Source organism: Chiloscyllium plagiosum, unplaced genomic scaffold, assembly GCF_004010195.1.
Source record: "Chiloscyllium plagiosum isolate BGI_BamShark_2017 unplaced genomic scaffold, ASM401019v2 scaf_1808, whole genome shotgun sequence".
NCBI classification, from domain to species: Eukaryota; Metazoa; Chordata; class Chondrichthyes; order Orectolobiformes; family Hemiscylliidae; genus Chiloscyllium; species Chiloscyllium plagiosum.
This window is the reverse complement of record NW_025213398.1, coordinates 9683-20126: the sequence shown is the minus strand read 5'-3', so window position 1 is coordinate 20126 and position 10444 is coordinate 9683. Positions and strand designations below refer to the sequence as shown.

Sequence of the window (10444 nt, the reverse complement as noted above, 5' to 3'; positions counted from 1 at the left end):
GGATATGGAAGTTTCCTTTGGGGCCTTGGAGGGAAGTGAGGGGGGAGGTGTGGGCGCACCAGCTTATAGTCCAACAGGTTTAATTGGAAGCACTAGCTTTCGGAGCATCGCTCCTTCATCAGGTGATTGTGATGGGCAGGTTAGGTGGATTGGCCATGCTAAATTGCCCATAGTGTGCAGAGGTGTGTGGGTTAGGAGCATTAATCTGGGGTAAATATAGGGGAATAGATCTGGGTGGGTTACTCTTTGGAGGTGTCGGTGCGGACCTGTTGGGCCAAAGGGACATGTTTCCACATTGGAGGGATTCGATGATTTCAGTCATTCACAGGGCTTGGGCTCAGTGACAATGGGGACTCCTATCTTTTCAAACGCAATCAGTGCATTGACACGGAATTCTCTGGACTCCTGTTTCTCACCTACAATTGTCCACAGAGTCTCCCGAGCACTGGAATTTGAACAGCATTGGCACATGCTTCCCCAGAGCTGGCCAGGAGATCCAGGAGTGGTGATGGGATTGCCTTCCATCAGTCTGCATGATGCTTGCCCCTATTCCCCATTCCCCATTCCCAGGTACAAACCACGGAAGCAAAATCTATCCCAGTTCCACCTGCACTGTGCGATTCTTGTAGTAGTATTCCTTTTGGAGTGGATGACTTTAGCTGCTCTTTCTCAGGAGAGGAAAGGATCACAATAGACTTATCTGGAAAACCTGCTCCATCACCCTTGTCCTCAAAACAAAACACCAACCCTTGATTCAAGGAGCAGGAAAGTCAATGTTTCAGGTCGAAACCGTTTCATCCTGATGGTCAGACAGCACCCGAGGAGCGGGAAAGTCAACGTTTCATTCATCCTAATGAAGGGTTTTGGCCTGAAACGTTGACTTTGCAGCTCCTCGGATGCTGTCTAACCTGCTGTGCTCTTCCAGCCTCACATCGATTGACTCTAACTTCCAGCATCTTAGCTTCCCTAACTGTGTCCAACTCTTGAGTCCTTCATTCTTGCAAACCAGCCCTCCATCTCCATCCTCCACTTCCTCGTGTGCTACCTCTGAGTGCCAATGATGTTTCCAAGCCTGCTACTGTACCTTATCGAAGTCACAGGTGATATCCTTGTGGTGGTGGTGAACGGTAAACTTTCTCCTCTCATCTGTCTCGGCCTTTGACCTGGTGAGCCCACCATTTTCTCTCGCACCTCTTCACTGTGGTCCAGCTTTGACCGACTCAGACTGCTCCCACTGGCTTTCATTCCCAACTCATTAACCAGAGGCGGAAAAACACCATCGATGTCCTCTCCTTCTGATTCCTCACTCTCCCCTCTTCTAACATCGAACTTTGCCCATCCGCACTGTCTTATTTCTCACCTACCTGCTGCCCCTCCGTCCCATCACCCGAAAACACAACTTTGGTTTTGGCTTGGACACCCAGTTCTGCCTCACTCCTGATGAAGGGCTTATGCCTGTAATGTCGACTCTCCTGCCCCTCGGATGCTGCCTGACCTGCTGTGCTTTTCCAGCACCACCCTCTTGACTCTTGTCACCCCTCCTATTGCTAAATTTCCCCAACTACAGAGGAACCTCGATTATCTGGCATTTGATTATCTGAACATCACATTATCCGGCAAGATCGCAAGATCCCGATGCTTGGCTAAATGATGTTATCCAGCATTCGAATATCCGGAATACGATTAACCGAGTGAAATACTCCGCGCCCGTGTCCTTCGGATAATCGAGGTTGCTCTGTAACTGTTTGTCTTTCAGTGCTGCATGAACAGCAATGTGCTCCAATTCAGTACTAGGTGAACTGAAGCCATTGACTTCCGTCCCATAGACACCCAACTTCATTAGTGTCCCTGAGGCGGAACAATTATTTGTGACCTCGTTTTCGTGCTTGACGCAACGTGAGCCACATGCACACACTCACTCGCCTTTCCATCTCCATGTCACCACCCACCTCGGTCTCTGCGATGATGTGGAGGCGTAGGTGCTGGACTGGGATGGACAAAGTCAGAGATCACACCAACACCAGGTTATAGTCCAGCAGGTTTATTTGAAATCGCAAGCTCTCAGACCACTCTTGGTCAGCTCCTTCACCTCACTGTACCTGATGAAGGAGCAGCGCTCCGAAAGCAAATGATTTCAAATAAACCTGCTGGACTATTCTGGTTCTCGTGTGATTTCTGATTCCATAGTGATTAGAATGAGGACCAAGTGAATTTTGTTGACTATGAGATCCTTAATTGGGGTTGTTAACCAATCAGGGAACACAGGTTGACCGATATAACCGGAAGATTAAAAAATAAGCACTACCGCACTTAGGTGGTAGTGTGGGGGTTAAAATAAAATAAAAAGAAAAAGAAAAGAAAAAAAAAATCCCCCCGGTCTCTCTAAAAAAGAAAAAAAAATAAACAGGAGAAACTCTATTTTGATAAAAAAAAATAACCGGAAGATTAAAAAATAAGCACTACCGCACTTAGGTGGTAGTGTGGGGGTTAAATTATTTAAAAAAAAATATAACCAAGAAATAGGTTGAGGCAGCGTGCCATAGAGGGGTGCTAGGAAAAAAAGAAAAAAAGAAAAAAGAAGTAAAGTGCTAGAAAAAAAAAATAATCGGAAGATTCACTTTGTGTCTTTCACTGTGTCTCACACCTGCACGCGCACACAACATGGGTGCTGGGGAAAAAATAAGCACTACCGCAGTTAGGCAGTAGTGTGGGGGAAAAAAGAAAAAAAAAGGACAAAAAAAAACAGAAAAAAAACCGGAAGATTCTCTGAGGGAGACTGATCAGTGTGAAAGACCTCCCATGTGCAGATAGAGGCTGGTCACCAAGTCACCCTTTATGGAGTTATTTCAAAAGGAAAAAAGAAAAAAAAAGAAAAGCAAAAAAAAAACCACAAGATTCAGAGAGTCTCCTCAGTCTTGGGACTGGCTGTGAGCTGTCTGCTCAGAGCCCGTGTATACTGCCATGTCTTGGTGACGGGATATTGCCCTCTATGCAGTTATTTCAGTCTCCAATTATCTGCTGACATTCTTATTCCAATATTTTGAATTCCTCTGGACTCAGTTGGTCAATCTTGATTGGTTGCACACTCCACAAAACATGAGGTCATCTAAAACCTCTTAAACCGCCATCTCACAGAGTCATACAGGTGTACAGCACGGAAACAGACCCTTCGGTCCAACCCGTCCAGGCCGACCAGATACCCCAACCCAATCTAGTCCCACCTGCCAGCACCCGGCCCATATCCCTCCAAACCCTTCCTATTCTTATACCCATCCAAATGCCTCTTAAGTGTTGCAATTGTACCAGCCTCCACCACATCCTCTGGCAGCTCATTCCATACACGTACCACTCTCTGCGTGAAAAAGTTGCCCCTTAGGTTTCTTTTATATCTTTCCCCTCTCACCCTAAACCTATGCCCTGTTGTTCTGGACTCCCCCACCCCAGGGAAATGACTTTGTCTATTTATCCTATCCATGCCCGTCATGATTTGATAAACCTCTATAAGGTCCGACGCTCCAGGAAAAAACAGCCCCAGCCTGCTCAGCCTCTCCTTATAGCTCAAATACTCCAATCCTGGTAAATCTTTTCTGAACCCTTTCAAGTTTCACAACATCTTTCCGATAGGAAGGAGACCAGAATTGCATGCAATATTCCAACAGTGGCCTAACCAATGTCCTGTCCAGCTGCAACATGACCTCCCAACTCCTGTACTCAATACTCTGACCAATAAAGGAAAGCATAACAAACACCTTCTTCATTATCCTATCTACCTGTGACTCCACTTTCAAGGAGCTGCTCCTCGGTCACATCAACTCTTGCTCACGCTTTGATAGCACGGTCAGGTGGCATGCTATCATGAAGTTTGATCAGGTGCTGATTTTGCTTTTGATTTAGTCACTTAGTGGTACCGAACAAAGAAGGGGGGGTTGGTTAGTGCAGTTGGCCAGATAGCTGGTTTATGACACCAACAGCGTGCATTCAATCCCCATCAGTGGCTGAGGTTCCCACAAAGAGTTTTCCTTCTTGATTACTTCCCTCGCCTGGGACATGGGTTAAACCACCACCAGTCTCTCTCTCTCTCTCTCTCTCTCTCTCGTGAGACAGCAGCCCATTGGCTCTGCGGTGATGTTACCGACTTGGACCATTGCAGTGACGAGGGAGCTTCCAGAGTCTGAAGTTGTTCAAGTACAACGTTGCTGACTCAGACCCTGGCCGCCACTCCCAATTCACCCAGCCTCCGCCCTGGAAACTCCCTGCCTCTATTCCTGATGAAGGGCTTTTGCCCGAAACGTCGATTCTTCTGCTCCTCAGATGCTGCCTGACCTGCTGTGCTTTTCCAGCACCACTCTGATTTCCAGCATCTGCAGGTCTCACTTTTACCTAGATTGCCCATAGTGTTCAGGGATGTGTAGGTTAGGTACATTAATCAGGGGTTAAATGTAGGGGAATGGGTCTGGGTGGGATACTCTTTGGAGGTTCGGTATAGACTTGTTGGGCCGAAGGGCCTGTTTCCACACTGTAGACATTCTGGGAAGGGAAGGCTTGACTAAGATGCTCAGGTCAGGGAGGATTGGTTGTGCTAAATTGCCCACTGTGTGCAGGAATGTGCAGACTAGGTGGGTTAACCATGGGAAATGTAAGGGGGTGGGGGGTGAGGGTCTGGGTGGGATGCATTTGGGAGGGTTAGTTTGCACTCAATGGGCCAAATGTAAGAACCCAGTGAGAACACAGCTGGACAGAGAGAAGGCACTATCGACAGTCTTTGAAAATGGAAAGTAACTTGACACAGTCATAAAGCCGTGTTAAAAATTGCTAATAGCTCCCTCCCGGCTCAGAAGCATTTTCTCAGCCAAACGTCATGTTTTGTTCTGTCACGGCGCCAAAACCAATAATCGGAAAGGGCTGGTCACTGGAAACAAAGACTGACAAAATTATCGTTATGTATGTGTGCTTGGCCAGGGACTTTACTTCCCACTCTCTGACTATGGGGACAGAAGCAGAACTTCATAAACATTTGGGGGGGGAAGACAGAAGACTGTGTGCGCAAGCCCAGCTTTCTGAGGGCTGGGTGAATTGGGAGTGGCGGCCAGGGTCTGGGTCAGCAACGTTGTACTCGAACAACTTCAGACTCTGGGTGCTCCCTCGTCATTGCAATGGTCCCATCGATAAAATCACCGCAGAGCCAACAGGCTTCTGCCTCCACCCTGGAGACTCCCTGCCTCTATTCCTGATGAAGGGCTTTTGCCCGAAACGTCGACTTTCCTGCCCCCCCAGATGCTGCTTGACCTGCTGTGCTTTTCCAGCATGGCCAACCCAACTGACCTGCACATCTTTGGATTGTGGGAGGAAACCCACGCAGACACAGGGAGAATGTGCAAACTCCACACAGAGAGTTGCCCGAGGGTGGGATCGAACCCAGGTCCCTGGCACTGTGAGGAGGTACTGCTACCCACTGAGCCACCGTGCTGCTCACTGCACTTCTTTCCCACTGCTCAGTTCTCTGCACTTGATTCAGTTTCTTTCCTTCCCCTCGGTCTGCAATTCTCTCCTGCCTGTTGTCCCCCCTCCCGTGTTCTTCAGCCCTTTTGGTCCTTGTTTCTGGCCTTCACTTCCTTGAAGCCCAAGGCGCACAGCCTGGATGTGTCGGACCAGCTGAGGCTGCTCAGAAACTGGGAATCTCGCTCGGAAGTCAGGGATCCCCCGCTCGAGGACTAAAGGGCTTGGATTTAGGAAATTGTGACGTAGGCAAGCAAGTCATAGCATCCCTCCAGTGTGGACATAGGCCATTCAGCCCATCACACTGCCCATCCCACCCAAACCCATCCCCCTCACCCTATCCCTGTCACCCTGCATTTCCCATGGCTAGTCCACCTAGCCTATGCATTCCTGGACACCATGGACTATTTAAAATGGCCAATCCACTCTATCCTAAAGAGGAAAGAATTGATTGGATTCTGGCTGACTATCCACTCGGCTCAGAGTTAGTGTTTGAAATGTCTTTGATGGGTGATGGGTCTGGAAGGATTTGAGGTGCCAGTGAACTGTATATTTAAAGGTCACTTTGTTTGATTGTAGACAGTAGTTGAGTGAAGGGCAAAGGTCATGGAGAGGTACATATGAAACGAGGAATGACAATACATAAATAACATAGTGGTGGCTCATCAATGAATGGGATAAAACAGTAAAAGGTTTGAAAATTGAGTGTTTTAGCGTACAAATAATTCCAATCGCCTGGGGAGGCAGTGGCTTAGTGGTGTTATCCCAGGAATGTTAATCCAGAGACTGGATGTTCTGGGGAGTTGGGTTTAATGCTGGAATTAAGAACCTAATGATGACCATGAGTTGATTGTCAGAAAAACCCATCTGGTTCACTAATACCCTTTAGGGAAGGAAACTTCCATCCTTACCTGGTCTGGCCTCCAGACCCACAGTGAGGCAGTTGACTTAAAACTGCCCTCTGGGGCAATTAGGGATGGGCAACAAAAGCTGGTCTACTCAGTGATGCTCTCAGTCTGTGAATGACTTTCTTTTTAAAAAAATGCAGGCCTCCTCAATTTATAAAATAAAAATGAAATGTCTCTTCCTGTCCCCATTTTGTATCCAACTCATTGATCACCTGCTGGAGAGCACGTCCAGGTTGAGGGAGCTAGGGCTTTCCTCATTGGAGCAAGGAAGGATGAGAGGTGACTTGATAGAGGTCTACAAGATGATGCGGCCTAGATAGAGTGGATAGCCAGAGATGTTTTCTCAGGGCGGAAATGTCTGTCACGAGGGGGCATAATTTTAAGGTGATTAGAAGAAGGTTTAGGGTAAAAAACCTCTGTCAGAGGTAGGTTTTTTACATAGCAAATGTGCACTGCCAGCGGTGGGAGTAGAGTCAGATACATTAGGGACATTAAAGTGACTCTTGAATAGGCACATGGATGATAGTAAAATGAAAGGTATGTAGGTTAGTTTTATCTTAGAGTTGGATAAAAGGTCAGCACAACATCGAGGGCCGAAGGGCCTGTACTGTGCTGGACTGTTCTACGTTGTCAAGTTGCATCCATTGAATTCTCAGATGGGGCCTGGAGAGGGGCAGACTTTGCAATGTGCTGTTTGTGAGACTCTGGGAGCTCCCTCACCAGCCTGTGTGTCCAGGTCGGTGTTCCTGGGTGGAGTAAACCGACATCCAAAAGGTAGCTTTCCCTTCCCAGCAACGTTTGGAAGTTTGCTGGGAAACCCGTCAGTGAAAGCAATTGGTTTGGTGGGAATGTGACATGGGTGGGATTCACGGGAATACTCCGCTGAGTGGATTACTGGCAGCGTGGTGACGGAGGTCCCGGGAGTTAGGACTTTCCGAGGATGTTTCTGGGATTGTGGTGGCGGGATTCCGAAAGTTGGGGTGAGAGGATCCCCAGGATGGTGATGGAGAGAGGGTGAACTCCTTATCTTATCTTTCAGCTCTCTGATGGGGCCACAGTGAAACCCCTTGCTAATTTCAACGCAGAGAAAGCAGCTGCAGAGCTGGACCATGCTCTTAAAGTCAAAGGTAAGCTCCTGGCTTTGGGTTGGTGCTGAGGATGAGCCCACATCGATCAGGGACTGTGTTTTTTTTCCTGTCATCGTTCAGGTTGAAATACAATCTCAAACTTCATAGAATCCCTTCAGTGTGGAAACAGACCCTTCGGCCTAACATTCCATACCGATCTTCCGAAGAGTAACCCACCCAGACCCATCCCCTTACCCTACATTTACCCTATTGCACCTAACCTACACATCCTTGAACTCTGAGTAATTCAACATGGCCAATCTAGCCTGACCTGCCCATCTTTGGACATGTGGGAGGAAACCGGAGCACCCGGAGGAAACCCACGCAGACACTAGGAGAATGTACAAACTCCACAAACTCTGGAATCGAACCCGGGTTCGAATCGAGGCTGGAATCGAACCCGGGTCCCTGGCGCTGGGAGGCAGCAGTGCTAACCACTGAGCCACTGTGTTTCCCTCCTTGACCTCAATCTTACCTCAGGGTCAGTAAGACCTAATGCTGACTCTTCCCACAATGGCCTTACTCTGACCTGACCCCCAATGTTGAGGATACACCACCTTTAGATTTCATTTGATTTATTGCTGTCACGTGTAAAGTGAAAAGTTTTGTTTTGCGGGCAGAGCGGGCAGATCATAGCAAACAAGAAAACACAGATTATAGGGCGCTAAGACAGAGCGAGATATATAGGGTTACAGCTGCACAGGAGCAGCACAAAGCAAGACCAACATTAGATTTGAAACTTGAGAGTTCTGCTCAGCAGTCTAATAACAGCGGGGAAGAAGCTGCACTTGAATCTGTTGCTATGTGTGTTCAAGTTTCTGTATCTTCTGCCTGATGGGAGAGATTGGAAGAGAGCATTACCTGGTTGGCAGGGTCTTTGGTGTTGGCTACCTTTCGATTCCTAATGAGTCAACATCAGGATGTGTAAATAAACTGAGGCCCACATCTGGGATTAGGATTCCACAGCACTCATTCACAGGAGAGCCGGGAATTTCTCCCTAGAGGTCAGGACAATAGTTCTCCCTCCAACAACATTGTCATGAACAGATTATCGTTTCATTAGTTGCTCAGTTGTTCAGAACCTGAGCGCTGCTGAGAGAAAGAGTCGAAGAGCGTGGTGCTGGAAAAGCGCAATTGATCAGGCAGCATCCGAGGAGCAGGAGAGTCGACGTTTCGGGAATGTGATTCCTGATGAAGAGCTTATGCCTGAAACGTCGACTTTCCTGCTTCTCGAATGCTGCCTGACTGGCTGAGCTTTTCCAACCACACACCTTTTGACTCTGATCGCCAGCATCTGCAGTCCTCACTTTTTCTCACTTGCTAAAGAAACAAGCAGACTGTAGAAATTGTTAACCTCATCAGGACAAGACGCAAGAATGCCACGTTTCAGCACTTTATAATACATATGAAACAGGGAGCTGGTCAGTTGGCAAATGGAATTTGATCGAGCCATTGCCATGGAGAATGTATAGGTGTGGAGGGAGTCTCCCCAAGCTTTTGTTAAATTGCAACCAATGAAGGCACTGGGCCTCTTTCAATGAAGTCTCCATGGCAACGGCTTGACCAGTCTAAGCTGGCCTGCATTTTTTTGAATTTGACCAGAGGCTTCGAGGTCCCCTGGTGCATGCTCCATGGCAACTCCTGACCAATCGAAGTCCACCGGCCATCCAATCATCCCCCTTCTCCTCAAGCCGTATAAATTCCTGATCAAACCTAACGTTCTTTGATGGATTCCTGATGAACACCAAGTCAAAACCCTTTGATAGCACGCTACCTTTTGTCGGCAATATCGGTTCATTGTTTTGTTGTCGTTTGCGTGGGCTTGGGGCGCGGCTTGGTGCTGCACTGCTGCCTCACAGTGCCAGGATCCTGGGTTCGATTCCAGCCTCGGGCAACCGTCTATGTGGAGCTTGCACATTCTCTGTGTGGGTTTCCTCTGGGTGCTCTGTTTCCTCCCACCATCTGCAGGTTAGGATCGATTGGCCGTGCTAAATTGCCCATAGTGTTCAGGGTTGTGCAAATCAGATGGGTTAACCATGGGAAAAGAGTGTGGTGCTGGAAACGCACAGCCGGTCAAGCAGCATTCGAGGAGCAGGAGAGTCGACATTTCAGCAGGAATGTGGATATGTCCGCAATGTTGACTCGCCTGCTCCTCGGATGCTGCCTGACCGGCTGCGCCACACGTTTGGACTCTGATCTCCAGCATCAGCAGTTCTCACTTTCTCCCTGACCACGAGGATGAGAGGAGGGGCTGAGGGGGGGGGGATGCTCTTCGGAAGGTCGGTGCGGATACGATGGGCTGAATGGCCTGCTCCCGCACCATAGGGATTCTATGATTCTTACCGTGCAATGATTGGTTGCACAACGTTGACCACACTTTAAACCTGCTTCTTTGGATGGTAAGGGTCTTTAGGTGGTTCGGAATCTGCCTGCTGAGCCCTGTCCTGCGGTGTTAAGGGAAACCGCTGATGTCGGGATTTGAAGCTGTCATCTTCTGTTCTGTGTGTTAGGTGTGGACGAGCACTCTATCATTGACATACTGACGAGGTGTAGCAATGCACAAAGACAGGACATCGCCTTCCATTATGAAAGAATCACTAAGAATGTAAGTACCTCCTGGTTATCGATTGGTCAACCTTCCATCTGGTGTATGGGCAGTTTGTTAAACATCCCAGAGACAGGCCAGTGCAGACCACCCCTTCGACAGAGAACAGAACATCAGATGGGCAGCACTCAAGGAGGTCAAAGGACCAATAAGGGTCAACACACTCAATGTTCCTTGGGGGAAAATTAGCGAGAGAACTCGCGAGGGGAGATGAGGCAGGAGGAACGAATGGAGGGGAAATGGGAAGATGGAGGGGTGGAAGGAATGGAGAGGAATTGAGAAGGAGGGAGAAGAATTGGAGGGGAAGT

At 48.3% G+C, this 10444-nt stretch overlaps 1 protein-coding gene across 1 annotated transcript in view; it reads left to right on the top strand.

The window, feature by feature from the left end:
• LOC122547627 (annexin A2-like) overlaps window positions 1-10444 on the top strand; it is a gene marked incomplete at its 3' end in the record, with an annotated part of 24971 nt that overhangs the window by 7518 nt on the left and 7009 nt on the right. The window contains exons 3-4 of the mRNA XM_043686230.1: window positions 7444-7531; window positions 10042-10136. Coding sequence (XP_043542165.1) covers window positions 7444-7531; window positions 10042-10136 — 183 coding nt within the window. The remainder of the gene's footprint in view (window positions 1-7443; window positions 7532-10041; window positions 10137-10444) is intronic.